Source organism: Labrus mixtus, chromosome 5 (genome assembly GCF_963584025.1).
Source record: "Labrus mixtus chromosome 5, fLabMix1.1, whole genome shotgun sequence".
NCBI lineage: Eukaryota > Metazoa > Chordata > Actinopteri > Labriformes > Labridae > Labrus > Labrus mixtus.
This window is the reverse complement of record NC_083616.1, coordinates 21,869,724-21,884,267: the sequence shown is the minus strand read 5'-3', so window position 1 is coordinate 21,884,267 and position 14,544 is coordinate 21,869,724. Positions and strand designations below refer to the sequence as shown.

At 36.5% G+C, this 14,544-nt stretch overlaps 1 protein-coding gene across 1 annotated transcript; it reads left to right on the top strand.

Moving 5' to 3' along the window:
* The first annotated feature begins 2,556 nt into the window (after window positions 1-2,556).
* On the top strand, window positions 2,557-10,690 carry paip1 (poly(A) binding protein interacting protein 1). Its single transcript, XM_061038549.1, has 11 exons — window positions 2,557-2,819; window positions 5,511-5,662; window positions 5,966-6,160; window positions 6,299-6,411; window positions 6,695-6,806; window positions 6,992-7,111; window positions 7,209-7,315; window positions 7,670-7,787; window positions 7,885-7,939; window positions 8,907-8,991; window positions 9,565-10,690. Exons 1-11 carry the CDS (start codon window positions 2,624-2,626, stop codon window positions 9,650-9,652), a joined length of 1,341 nt encoding a protein of 446 aa, XP_060894532.1. The 5' UTR covers window positions 2,557-2,623; the 3' UTR covers window positions 9,653-10,690.
* Window positions 10,691-14,544: the final 3,854 nt, after the last annotated feature.

Below are 14,544 nucleotides of genomic sequence, written 5' to 3'. Positions count from 1 at the left end.
ACTAAACCCAATAACAAACAATGTAAAAAAATAAAATCTGAGAATTTAGTGGTTTTGAATAATTTCATTCAAATTAAATCATAAAAAATGTAAGTGTTGGTCAGTATAAATTAAGTGAACTGATAGTAAAACAAGACATGTACGTAAGCAATTATCTGCAGTGTACAGGAATTAAAACTACTGGACAGATCTGATGGCAAATAAAATTTTAAAATAAAACGTTACAGATAATAGAATAAACATGATATGAACTGATTTAATTTACAATTTAGTATAAGGGTCTAGAGATTGATATGGAAATACATTTCAATACGCATCTGTTAATATTAAATGATGGGACGTATTTTATTTAAATAGCTGAGTCTTCCATTATTATTTTCATTTTGCACTTCATCATCTCGTACAAAATATTGCACAATTTACTCAACATACAAAACAAATATCCTATCATCAAATTCCTGTCATTAACTAAAACATATTTATATGAATATGCACAACTGCAAATGCAAACACAACTTAGATAAGTACGCATCAGCATCAATGATATAATGGCTTTTTTTCATGACTTTATCATCTGTTAACTACATTTTAGAGCTTATCTCTCTTTAAGTAAAGGAACTGTTCAAGAACTATAACGGCAACGAGGAAGGCTGAATTTCATTTCAAGACATTCCCCAGAAATGTAGGACCCTTCATTTACTTGAAAATAAATCTCAAAAGAATTAATTCGTAAGTAATTATCATGGCCAATTGTCCCAAAAGATGCAGACTACCATGTGTGTATAAAATGAGCTATAAATAAAGCGTTTCCCACCTTCAACATATTAAACATTACATACACCGTTTGCCATCTCCACTCACACTATACTAGTGTATAAACACTACTTGAATACACTTTAAATTTAAATATGAATATGCGTCCATGTCATACCTATGGAAGCCCATTTCCGCCAGTAAAAAAAAATTATAATAAAGTCTCATAATTTCAACTTTTTATCTCATTATTTTGACTTATCTCATTATTATGACTTTATATCTCATAATTAATCGACCTTTTATCTCATAATTTTGACTTTTTATCTCATTATTATGACTTTATATCTCATAATTAATCGACCTTTTATCTCATAATTTTGACTTTTTATCTCATTATTATGACTTATCTCATTTTTATGACTTTTCATCTCATAATTTCGACTTTTCATCTCATAATGTTGACTTTTTATCTCATTATTATGACTTTATATCTCATAATTAATCGACCTTTTATCTCATAATTTTGACTTTTTATCTCATTATTATGATTTTATATCTCATAATTAATCTACTTTTATCTCATAATTTTGACTTTTTATCTCATTATTATGACTTTATATCTCATAATTAATCGACCTTTTATCTCATAATTTTGACTTTTTATCTCATTATTATGACTTTATATCTCATAATTAATCGACCTTTTATCTCATAATTTTGACTTTTTATCTCATTATTATGACTTTATATCTCATAATTAATCGACTTTTTATCTCATAATTTTGACTTTTTATCTCATTATTTTGACTTATCTCATTTTTATGACTTATCTCATTTTTATGACTTTTCATCTCATAATTTCGACTTTTCATCTCATAATGTTGACTTTTTATCTCATTATTATGACTTTATATCTCATAATTAATCGACCTTTTATCTCATAATTTTGACTTTTTATCTCATTATTATGACTTTATATCTCATAATTAATCGACTTTTTATCTCATTATTTTGACTTATCTCATTATTATGACTTTATATCTCATAATTAATCGACCTTTTATCTCATAATTTTGACTTTTTATCTCATTATTATGATTTTATATCTCATAATTAATCTACTTTTTATCTCATAATTTTGACTTTTTATCTCATTATTATGATTTTATATCTCATAATTAATCTACTTTTTATCTCATAATTTTGACTTTTTATCTCATTATTATGATTTTATATCTCATAATTAATCGACTTTTTATCTCATTATTATGATTTTATATCTCATAATTAATCGACTTTTTATCTCATTATTATGATTTTATATCTCATAATTAATCGACTTTTTATCTCATTATTATGACTTTTTATCTCATTATTATGACTTTATATCTCATAATTAGTCGACTTTTTATCTCATAATTAATCGACTTTTTATCTCATTATTATAACTATATTATTTTCATTTTTATTTTTTTAACTGGGGGAAATGGGCTTCCATACCTACCTGGTTCTGTAGGCTTAACTGCCTAGAGAATCTGAAAAAAACTGTCCGTCGTAAGTGGTTTTGAGGCCTCGTCCTGTATGGCTGAGTTTTCACTCCACACCACTAGAGGGAACCAGTTTCACATTTTAATCACACTGTCTGTGACGGCGACTTTGTTGTTAAAGGAAGTGGCTAAAAAAAAAAAAGTTGAATTGTCCGATTTAGAAAAAAGCCACCATGAAAGAGAGATAGGGTGTGTTTTGCTGTGGTTAAACACACACAAGTTATTAAAAAAACAAAACTAGTGTGTTTGGTGGACAGCACTTCTTCTTCATCTCTTTACCTGATGCTGCTTTGAGAGTGTAGGCTGACAAACCAGCAGACATGAACGACAATTTCGACCGAGCTCCCGGAGCAGGTAGAAGCCGAAACCTACCTGGAGACTCTGGGTTCGTGGGCACCGCTGTGGACGGCGAGACCAAAACCATGCTGTTCAACCAGAGGGAGCCTTTGAGACAGCCGCGAACATGCCCGCCATTTACCGAGAACAACACGACCAACGACCTGGGTGTCGGAGGAGGTAGGAAGCTAACATCAACATAAAGAGCTAGCAGTGAGCTAAGTCAGAAAGCTACTTTCAGATTCGATTTCATGTAAACGACGCGTCCTGACTTTATCACAGAAGGCCAGTTTATGCTTGCCCACTGACTGCTCTCATTTAGAAACGAAGGGAGACAAGTTAATATGTTACCTGGTGTAAATCAGGACGTGTAACTAGCTCCTTAGCTGCTAAATATCATTAAAGTTGGCTAGCATTTTGGCGGTGCGTCATGCACCTGTCGGGTTGTTGTTTCATATGAGGCGTCTAAATTAAGGCCTGAAGTTAGATGTCACATGGTTGTAATGTAATATCATGAAATACAGACTGTTACCCAGCTAAACCTTATGAGTGTAGAACTAATCTGATCTATGTAGCTGTAACATTACATAAAAACTGTGAAGTGTTTAGTTCCCCTTCTGCATCTGAAGAATCCTCTGGTAATAATTAATGTAGAAAATAGTAGAAAAAATAGTAGAAAAACTCTAATAATTTGGGTTTTCAGAAGACTTATTTTGATCTATCTCATCCACCTATCTGTGCTGTAACACAACCAAAAGCATTGACACTCATGTGTTTCTATTGTATCACTAAAATGAAGTTGGTTACACTTATAAACAATAACTAAAATTACTTTATATTTTCACACTCTGCGTTTTTTTGTGATTGTAAAGTAGCTATAAGCAATAATAATTCATCTACCACAGAGTATCATGTTTTGATTAGTTGTATATAAATTAGAAAAAGCTCATCCAGTGGATTCCCAACTGATCTGTCTGTCTGTCTATCTGTCTATCTGTCTGTCTGTCTGTCTGTCTGTCTATCTATCATCTATCTATCATCTGTCTATCTGTCTGTCTATCTGTCTGTCTATCTGTCAGTCTATCTATCATCTATCTATCATCTATCTATCATCCATCTATCATCTATCTATCATCCATCTATCGTCTATCTATCATCCATCTATCGTCTATCTATCTATCTATCATCTATCTATCTATCATCTATCCATCCATCCGTCTATCTATCATCTATCTATCTATCATCCATCCATCCATCCATCCATCTATCTATCATCTATCTATCTATCCATCCATCTATCTATCTATCTATCTATCTATATATCCATCCATCCATCATCTATCTATCCATCCATCCATCTATCAATCATCCATCTATCGTCTATCTATCATCTATCTATCTCTCTCTCTCTCTATCATCCATCTATCTATCATCCATCCATCCATCTATCGTCTATCTATCTATCGATCATCCATCCATCCATCCATCCATCCATCTATCTATCTATCTATCTATCTATCTATCTATCTATCTATCTATCTATCTATCTATCTATCTATCTATCTATCTATCTATCATCCATCCATCCATCCATCCATCCATCCATCCATCTATCTATCGATCATCCATCCATCCATCCATCTATCTATCGTCTATCTATCTATCGATCATCCATCCATCCATCTATCTATCTATCTATCTCTCTCTCTCTCTCTATCATCCATCTATCTATCATCCATCCATCCATCTATCGTCTATCTATCATCTATCTATCGATCATCCATCTATCTATCTATCTATCTATCTATCGATCATCCATCCATCCATCCATCTATCTATCGATCATCCATCCATCCATCCATCCATCTATTTATCTATCTACTTTACTACGATGTGCAGGGATAACAGTTGGCTCATACCAGCCAGGATGACAATTGATCTCAGTCTTTTTTAAATCACTTGTTTTAGACTTTGTGTCCAAACTAGTTCCCTAAAATCCTAAAGTTATCAGGATGCTGTTTATTTAAGGGACAGATTTATTTACAAATGAACTAGTTAAATTAAGCCTGTAGTTACTGCTTTACACCCAAACTTAGGAGGGGGGGGGGGGGGGTACATTGGGTGATGTGTTTTGTATTCCTGTTTGTTTGTGCATTGTTAACCAGTAGTGCCTCTTGTTCAGTGAGCCTTTCATCAGGTATGTCCAACCCCCAGTTGGGAAATTAACAGACCTGGGAATTCCTATATCCCATCAGCCTTTGGCACTGGGGGGGTGGGGGGGTTCATGTCCTGCATGAACTTTGAGTTTTTATCCTGCTCCACAAACCGGTATTAAAACATATGTAATCCAAATTATCAAATAATTATTTACTGTAATTCCCAGTTTAAGTGCTCAGCCCAATTGAGCCTACTAACATTAACTCTCTGTTGTATAGTAACGTACAATAACTTGTTGTTTTGTGCCATTGTATTCCTTAGATGTCCAAAAACCAAAATCAGAAACATCTGTGAGCCACTCTGTTTCACTCTGGGACAATTTCCTTCTCTATGCTGAAAACTTGTTGTGCAGTTCATTATCAATCTGTCAAACAAATACAGTAACATCCTTTCACTATGAGTACTAATCACACCTTCCTCCTGTTTGACTTAGGTTTGCTGGAAATGAAACAGTGCCCAGCTTTTTTAAGGAAACAATGCTCCCTGAATTATATTAAACATATATTTGTAACCTGTCGTAAGGTTTATCATCACTGAATGAAAACAATATCAAACAGCACTGCTTGCCTAATCTTTACAGAAAGACTTTCCCATGTGAGATGAGGAGACTTCAATGTATAATAAAGACTCTTTGTTTTTTTTTTCCTCCCATAGATTTTAAAAAGCAGAACAAAGCTCAACAAAATGCAAATGCCAACAGTATATCTGCCTCCAAAAGATGTAATGATGTGGATTCTGTCATCAAGTCTTCAAAACTGTCAGCCAGTGCCCCAGAGTTTGTTCCCTCTGGAATTGGCCTGTACGAGGTAAGGAGATTTGTTTTTTTAAACTAATCATAGCCCTTATCAGAATACTATGACTTTTATCTATTTGTAAATGTATCTGTATATTTAATTATTACATTACATACAGTAGTATCTTTTTATACTTCTGATGTTATGACCTAAGTATGACTATGCAAGAAGCCATCACTACTATCACTAAGAGCTGAGCCTCTCACGTTTAGATGTCAGTTCTCATAAGATACTCAGTCATTTTCCATAATTGTGACAAAGCGATCAGGATTTAATATTTGACTGTTTGTTTTTTTTATTGTGATTTTTGCACAGGACGCCGCATTTTATGATGACGGTGAAAGCTATGAAGAACCTACCTTGTCCGACTTGGTCACTGACTTCATGGCCCACCTGAGCTCCTCACCAGGGTCCTTTGAGTCGGATGTGGAACACATAACTGGCATGCTCAATTCGTTGGTCACCACTGGAGAGTCGTTGCATGAGCTGGTGGAACTGATCTACACGCAGGTTTGGAGAGACACATTCATTCCTCGTTCAGCTAAAAACACACATAAATAAATCTAAAATAAAACATTATTGCATGTGTCTAACATAATGAGGTCATTATAGAAGCTACCAAACTATTAATCTTTGTTTTCATTACAGTCTACTGCCATTCCAAACTTCGCGTATACGGGTGCCAGGCTTTGTAATTACCTGTCCCATCACCTGAATATCAGCCCGCCAAGTGGCAACTTCCGTCAGCTGCTCCTGAAAAGGTGATTAGTTTCTGTTCATATTGATTTTATTAAGTGTAAAGATCAGAGGTGGACAGCTTAGCGCAAAGTCCCCTTAGCTTTTCAGTAAAGGGTTAGACAACGTTTTTAGACAATATTAGAGCACTATAAATGTTTGTATCCTACATGCAGAAGATCGTGTAGAAATATATTTTTTGTTGTACTGGGCAACAGATAACATGGACAAAATGCAAAGCATTGTGAACAGTTTTTTTTTTTTTTTTTTAGGTAAGTTGCTGAATAAAAATAATGTTGTCTTCTGTAGGTGTCGAACAGAGTTTGAACAGAGGGGCGTAGCTGTTAGAGGAGACCCTGAAACCCAGAAGAAATTCCACTCTTTTGTGCTCTTCCTGGGAGAGCTCTATCTGAACCTGGAGGTAAGATGTTTTGTCTTTGTTATGGCTCTCTGGTGTATAAATGTTAGTTATAATACATTTTTGAATACCTCTGTTCCCCTCCTTTTTGTGCAACGTTTAGCCTTACATTTAGCCTCTTTGAGCATTGTTGGCATCAGGTTTTGACTCTTTTTACATTTCATGCAAACCTGTTCGTGTTCATTCAGGTGAAGGGTGGAAAAGGTCTCCGAGCAGAAATCCTGCTCTCTGCTCTGAACGACCTGATGAAGAGTCTGTTCGATAATCCTGTGGATGCAAATCTCATCTGCGCTGTTAAACTGCTCAAGGTCTCAAATCTCAATTCAATTTGTAATGAAAGTTTTTTTTTTTTCTTGATAGTTTTGTTTTTGGGGTTGTAATGAGAATGTCTTTTTGAATTTCCAGCTAACAGGCTCGGTCCTGGATGACGCCTGGAAAGAGAGTGGAAAACCACACATGGAAGACCTAATCCACAAAATAGAAAATGTTCTACTGGATGCCACCTGTAGCAGGTATGTATTTATCACACGGGTTGTTGTTTACAGCTGCTCCTCAAGGCTTATATAACTCATGATTGAAAACACTTGAAACCTGCTTTTGCATCTGAGATGTGCGGACATTCAAAGACGTGTCTACGATTATTCTGGCACCTCATCCTCCTTCATCATTCAGAACTTTGCAGCGATATATAATCGTAAAACAGCACCAAAAAATCCAGTTTTTATTAGAAATACCTCAAAAGCTTTAAAGTCTTCCATGAACTTACATAAGGCTGAAAATCCAAAAAAGGTGGAACAGTTCAGAGTTACACCGTCACAGACATCCTGGGTAAAGCTTTCTGATATGAGCTTCTTGTTTTCTCTTAGGGATGTCAGACAGATGCTTCTGAAATTAGTAGAGTTGAGATCTAGTGACTGGGGCCGGGTCCGAGCTGCTGCAGCAGCCAGCAATGCCACACCAGACAATGACCCGAACTACTTTATGGTGAGTGTCCACTGTCACACACTCCCTGCTCTTTATTTGTAATTGTTCTTTTCTATCTTCCTTTGTTTTTCGTCACGGGTTGTTTTTCTCCCCTCAGAATGAACCGACATTCTACACAGAAGATGGAACTCCTTTTACAGCAGCAGATCCAGGTGAGACTATTGAAACATTTCCAACATGGATCACGGGAGGGCAACATGAAGTTCGATGTCTACCAGGCTATCAGCTGTGCTCAGACAGACACATGCTCCAGTCACATGCAAGATAGTTCTCATCAGTCATCTGTTAAAAAATATCACAGAAATAAACCAAATCATACGAGTTGGTATCTTAAAGGCTTACTACTGACTTTCAAAGCAGATTTTCAGATCAAAACAATTACTCCTCCTTCATCCCTGAACTCCCTCCTTCCCTCCCCTGCCTCTCCTGTAATGAGGTTCTTTGAGGCAGAGACGGCAGCAGACGAGTGCTAATAAACGTCTGAAAACAAGATTCTGCTTTGAAGTGAAGATATGATTCAATTGGTATATGTTTGTCTTTTCAGCCATGGAAAGTCTTTTAACTTTCTCATAATGCCTCTAGACACAGCTTCTCTGAGTGGGTGGGGCCGTTGCTCTTCACTGTTGCAGGGCTAACCGATGGAGAGTGTTCACATGAAAAAAACAAAACATGTTTGAAATCTGCTTGAGATTAGGGTTAGGGTTAGGCTTAGGGTAGGGTTAGGGTTAGAATTAGAATTACTTACCCTAACCCACAATATGTTTACAGAGGGTATATTTGATCTTTGCTTTATTCATATTCACGTGTTATACATTTAATAGTTTAACCAGACACATATTAACGTCAAAATAATTAAAAAAAAATGCTTAAAAGATCTTCAGTATACTTCAGTACAGCACGAAACTGTACATCATCTCTGCAGGATTATTGAAGATGTATTGTGATTGTTACAAATAGGCTTTTTGTGAGGACACATTGTGGTTACTCTCCTCTCCCCAGTCGTTGAATATGTCCTCCAAATGTGAGGAAAAAAGACCTTCTCTTCTACTTTCAGCAGAGCACACATAAATGTGACGCTTCATTCTTTATGTTTAAGTGTGTTGCTCTTTGCTTTCACAGATTATGCTGAGAAATACCAAGAGATCCTGGACAGGCAGGATTATTTCAATGACAGTTATGGAGAAAATGGAAGTGAAAGTGAAATGTGAGTACATATTAAAGTGTTAAAATAAAAAGAGTTGGTCATTTACTGACCGACATACTGATGTGTGTTGTTATGGGTACAGTTCAATGGACATAACTGACACATTTTAATCTATACATATTACAAACTTGTATATTTCTTCTTCAGTCCGTGTGATAGGATGAGGTGTAGTATAGATTTGAGATCATCTCAATTCGTCTGTCACACTTTGATGATGAGACTTTTTTATGTCACGTGACACAAGTGACACAACAGCAGCCTCACACATGTCATGTGACCACGACTGACCTGTGTGCCCCTGAGCTTGGCGAATGTGTTTGACTGGCCCACAATGCAACAGCATCAAGCATGGTGGCAGTTTCAGTGTAGTCAGCAGATAGGTGTGAAAGAGGGCTTAGCTAGCTTCTATCGTCTCTCTCAGAACTGAGCGCGTTTGACTGTTAGCTTGTGTTTGTGTCTGTATTGTTCATGGAAATGTCGAATGCTGTGTTCATATTATAAGCACATACATGTACACACACAAACCTGTCTCATACATCTGCGGCTCTAAATCATGCTTTGTCCTTTTCACAGATACGACTCTGAAGAGGAGATGGGGCCTGAGATAGAAGAAGCTTTTGAGAGTTTTTGTTTAGAGTCTGAGAGGAAACGAAAACAATGACGTGAGACGCATACCTACTGTACTTTTCTCGATCAACTTGCTGGAATGTTGAAAATCAGCGGAAAAACTAGCATCAGAGAGGTTCAAACTTTTAATTTTCTGCAAACAAGCGTTTTAACAAAAAGAGCTGTTCATAGTTGCACTTCTGACACGTTTTTTCGGTCAGTGTTGATAAGAAAAGGGGGACAATCAAAAGGATAACTGTTCCTCATATTAAGGTGTTGAGATGTTTTCAGACATGGACGTTTTGTCTGTGTTGTTTGAATTATTTTAGTAACTGCTTTCCTTTACACCTTAACTAAATGCCAAGAGACAAAGCGTGTGCTGTGGATTTCTTTTAGAGTTCTTTATAGAACAGCAGATACGTTTCAGCAGATTTGTGCAGAATTTTGACATGTTTGTGTGCATTATTTGACATATTTTAATTATCGCCCCATTCAGAAATTTTAGGCAAAAACACTTCAGTCATTCATCAGAAGTAGCTGGTCTTCATTTGAAACGCTCTGTGCACACCTGAGGAGGTTGTTTTTACTGCAAACCTGTAGAAGTCAGAAACTGTTTAGAAGTTGTCTCTCATGAAGATGCCATTATGAAACGCTATATTCAAAGTGGCCGCAGTCCACTTGAGTTGTCAGTAAGTCATTGAAAGCGCTAAAAGAACAAGAACTTTATATTAAGTTCACTAACTGTGAAGTATTGATATCCACAAGTTCTGTTTTATACTCCTTTCTTTTTTTTAGCGGTGAAGCCAATATTTTAAGTAAATCTCCGTTTCAAGAGATGATTCCGAGTTCTGAAAAAGCAGTGCACCTAATCCCAGTTTCTTTCCTGAATGTAGCTTTAAATATCTATGTGGCGTCTTGCAGTTCGCAGCAGTCCGTGTGATCTAACCCGGCTGCAAAAAGGATTGATTCTTATTCAAGACTCAAAGACTGTTTACCAGCAAACCCATGGAGCCCATTACACGGAATGTTGTTTTATTGTTTGTAAATATAATTTATGGTATTGTTTGCCTGCAATAAACTCTTTATAATGTGAGATTTTAGCTGCTTGATTTAAGTCTGAGCCTTTTATTGAATTGACAGTAGGACTATTATAGGCAGAGTTACCCCGAGTTACTATTTTATTACACCAGAGCATCTTTGTGCGTTTGTATTTCAATCCTTACAGTTTTTCCTGAAGCATACAGTTGCTGTTTTCTGACTGATCGAGCAGTTGTGTGTCATTAAATATCACTGCATGTAGTTGAAACAACCAATTTTACTTCTCACATTTCAAGCTGAGGAAGCCTCAGTTTGTGTTGATGTAGGCGCCCTCTTGTGGACAAAGTGTTTCATTTTCTCTTATCTGCTTATCCTGTGCTGTAAAGGGGTTTGTAGTGCTTTGAAACTAAAAATGTCATCCTGCTTTCTTACAATCAAACATCACTCTGAATATATGCTGTGAAAGACAGAGTCTGTTTCTGCTGCGTGCCGTAAACCATTTGTTTTGTTATTAACTAAATACAATTAGTTATTTATGATGATGAACTTGTTTGCTTTGTAGCTCATACAGAGGCATCAATATTAATTGAAGTCTGTTTTATAACCCGCCATGAACTCCCGACAGGAGCTTTAATGTTGAGGCTCTCAACTTTTTCACATTCACTAGCAGCAGTATAAAAGGTATAAAAGGCTTAGGATAAAAAAAAAGACACTAAAATAAAACAAATGCTCTCATCATAAAACAAACTACTTTGGTTCTATTTTAATAGAAACATGAACTTTCTTCTCCTTAAGGCGGAATGGATTAAAAAAAAAAACATTTGCTAACTGGGAACTTGTCAGATCAAGATAAGATCAGCTGGTGACTTTCAGTCTGCTACACTCAAGTCAAAAGAGCACAGCTTTGATTCAGTGTTCAAATCACACATGCAAACACCATCTCTACCATTCCTAATCATTTTTTTTTACAGCTGATAGATTAGTTCAGTAAAGAAAGGGCAGCAAAGCCCTAACATCTGGAAATAAACCTGTCCTGGCAACAACAATAAACACATTGTAAGCGACGTGGGTGTATGTGAAGGAATAAATCAGTCCAAACACGTTCTGGCTCTTTCTCCGACGCACGGTACATTTCGCAACATCTCTTCTTCTTCTCTTTCTCTGTCTCTCACTACACAGCTCACTCCTGCCTGAACAGCGCCCACTAGGTGGCCTACCTAATAACAGGATATTAACATTACTGTAAACACTTGTAACCAACATTGTAGCAATCATTTAAGAACATACTAAAGTTATGTCTGCATAGAGAAAGAACATAATAAACACATGTTTCTAACTTATTTTGCATATCCCATTTTCACTCTTACAATACCATCAGGGTAAAATCCACAGATATATTGTAGCGATTATTTTATACCTCATGAAAACCCGAATCTACCCAGTTCATCAGTAACAGAAGCATTTGAAATGTCTTCTAATACTAATGGAAAAATATGCATGAAACAATACCCTGTAGTTACTTTACATGTTAATGTCAATTTAAATAAGAAAGCAACCCTTTTGTTTCCCCAAACATTATAAGCCCAGACATGCACAAAAAATAACTTTGAAACTACAAATGAACATAAATGTCAAGTTGTGTGCATTATATTTAAGCCTTTACTGCCACCTACCGACCAAGTTGGGTAATGCCAGAAAAATCAGCACCCAAAAAATGTCATATGGATTTGTCAGAACTTCAAACCAAAGGGCTTTGAAAGAATATTTCTCTGTTGTTATACAACTAATTGAGAAATAAATGTTTACTTATTTTACACTGTGGATTTTAGGTTGAATAACCTTAAATTACATTACTTATCCGACATTATTATGTGACTAACAATAGACATAGAATATGTGTAACAGGATGCAGAAGGCCTAGAGGTTAGGTCACGCCCCATGTACGGAGGCTATCGTCCTCTAAGTGGGCGGCACAGATTCAAGTCCGACCTGTGGCTCCTTTCCCGAATGTTATTCCCCACTCTCTCCCTGGTTTCCTCTTCTATGTGTGTGAGCAGCATGGTTCTAAAATAACAGAGTGTAAAACCAGAATTTCCCTCAGGGATTAATAAAGTATTGCAAAAAAAATATACACTGTCCTATCACATAAAGACAAAAAGCCCCAAACTACATCTTTAAAAACAAAAACCTGTGTGACAGACGTGGTTAAAACCCCAAATATTCCATAATATTGTGCAGCTAAGTCAACATCCTCAAGTGTTTTGAACCGCTTCAAGTGCTACATGTAAAGACAATACGAGATAAAGACTTATTGTGCTGTGAGCACTTTCCATAGAAAGAAAAGCCAAGTAGCATCTTTGTTGCCATGTCAGAAATGTGCCATGTGTGTTCACAATGGCCTTGAAGATACTTAGTGGTTTCCTGAATTCAGAGGAGATTACAAACAGTCACACAAAGACATTCTCTGAACCTCAATGACACACCACAACTATTTTTCCTGCGACAATGAAATTGCTCATTTGTGCTTTGTAGCTCTCAGCATCGAGCATATGATGAACTGTGAGACTGGTAATACATCTACAAATATTTAAATGTGCTCTGCGAAACAGCGTGTGATGTCTGTCGGGGCTGCAGTGTGCTGCTGAGGCATCCTGGAGACCCTGCTATGTTAGGATCCATGCTGTAAAACCACATCAGTCCTGGTTTCAGTCTTGTTTAGGACCCTTGTTGTGTTTCCCCATCTCCTCTCTGCCTGAGTGTCAAGATCAAAATACAGTTGAAGATAGGTAGCATACTTTGATGTGGTCATAACATCAAACTTTAATCTTATATATGTTGTTTTCACAGTCCTGTTTCACGTTACTTTGGAGATGTGGTTGTAATGTCATATTTTAATGTTAGATCATTTTGTTTTCAGCTTTCTGTCTCACTTTACTTTAGAGAGCAATGCTGCAGTGAGTTAAAGGAAATTGTTAGCATCTGCTTGGTACTAATGTAGACGGAGGACTATTTTTTGTTGAAACAGAATGCAACTTGCCCACAAGTCTGTCTCCAATTTATTGCCATCCAACTGTTGAGCTACTTATCTGGACCTGGAAAGTGTCATTGCAATGCATAGGGTTCTGCAGTGTGCTCCGTTTAAGGTCTTTTCACCATTTTGCAAAACAGAAATAATGCAAATTTTTGAGTCTGCTTTGTCAGTATATGGTCACACATAATCTATGAGGCTGTTTTGGAGGCACGTTTCACAATGAGATATCCTTATCTACAAACCACTGGTGCCAGCTCATGACTTGCATTTAAAAAAAATGTTTCTGCTTCTTTGTAGCATTTTTAGAAATGCACTTGCAAAAAAAAGTCTTTTGACGCTTTCGTCATGTGACAGGAGGGCAACTTCTCCCACAAGTCACATTACCACTGTGTCCGTGTGCAGTCAATGACTCGTGAGCCCCTCTGAGCCTGCTGGATGTGACTGTCAGGCTCACAATAAAACAGGGAAAACCAGGGCCTAAGATTTTCATTGGTCAGCAGATGGGTGTGAAAGAGGGATTAGCTCGGTGCTATAGTCCACTCACCCAGGACCCTGTAGGTTTCTGCATCTGAATTCAATCTCTATTTACAGCATACATGTAGCTGTTTTTGGGAATTAGTTACAAGTACTTAGAAATGCATAGTCTTGGGAGCATACTCATCTGAAAGTTGTAGTTGTAAGATCTGTTACTAGACTACATCCACTCACAAATTGGCAATAACATGAGTAACTTTAAAATGTACACCATGGCCCCAGCCGATCAACTATTTTTGAAAACAGAGAAGGAAATCACAAAAAAAAACCTTATTCAACACAAAACAAAAATATTTTAGTACAGGCTTTTCCTCTAGCAGAAAATGTTCCACTTAAAGTTGTGT

Bases quoted from the DNA above. Each gene is read 5' to 3' on its own strand.
- paip1 (XM_061038549.1), top strand. From the start codon at position 2,624: ATGAACGACAATTTCGACCGAGCTCCCGGAGCAGGTAGAAGCCGAAAC. The intron at 2,820-5,510 runs GTAGGAAGCTAA...TTCCTCCCATAG, and splicing joins CGACCTGGGTGTCGGAGGAG to ATTTTAAAAAGCAGAACAAA. The intron at 6,807-6,991 runs GTAAGATGTTTT...GTGTTCATTCAG, and splicing joins AGCTCTATCTGAACCTGGAG to GTGAAGGGTGGAAAAGGTCT.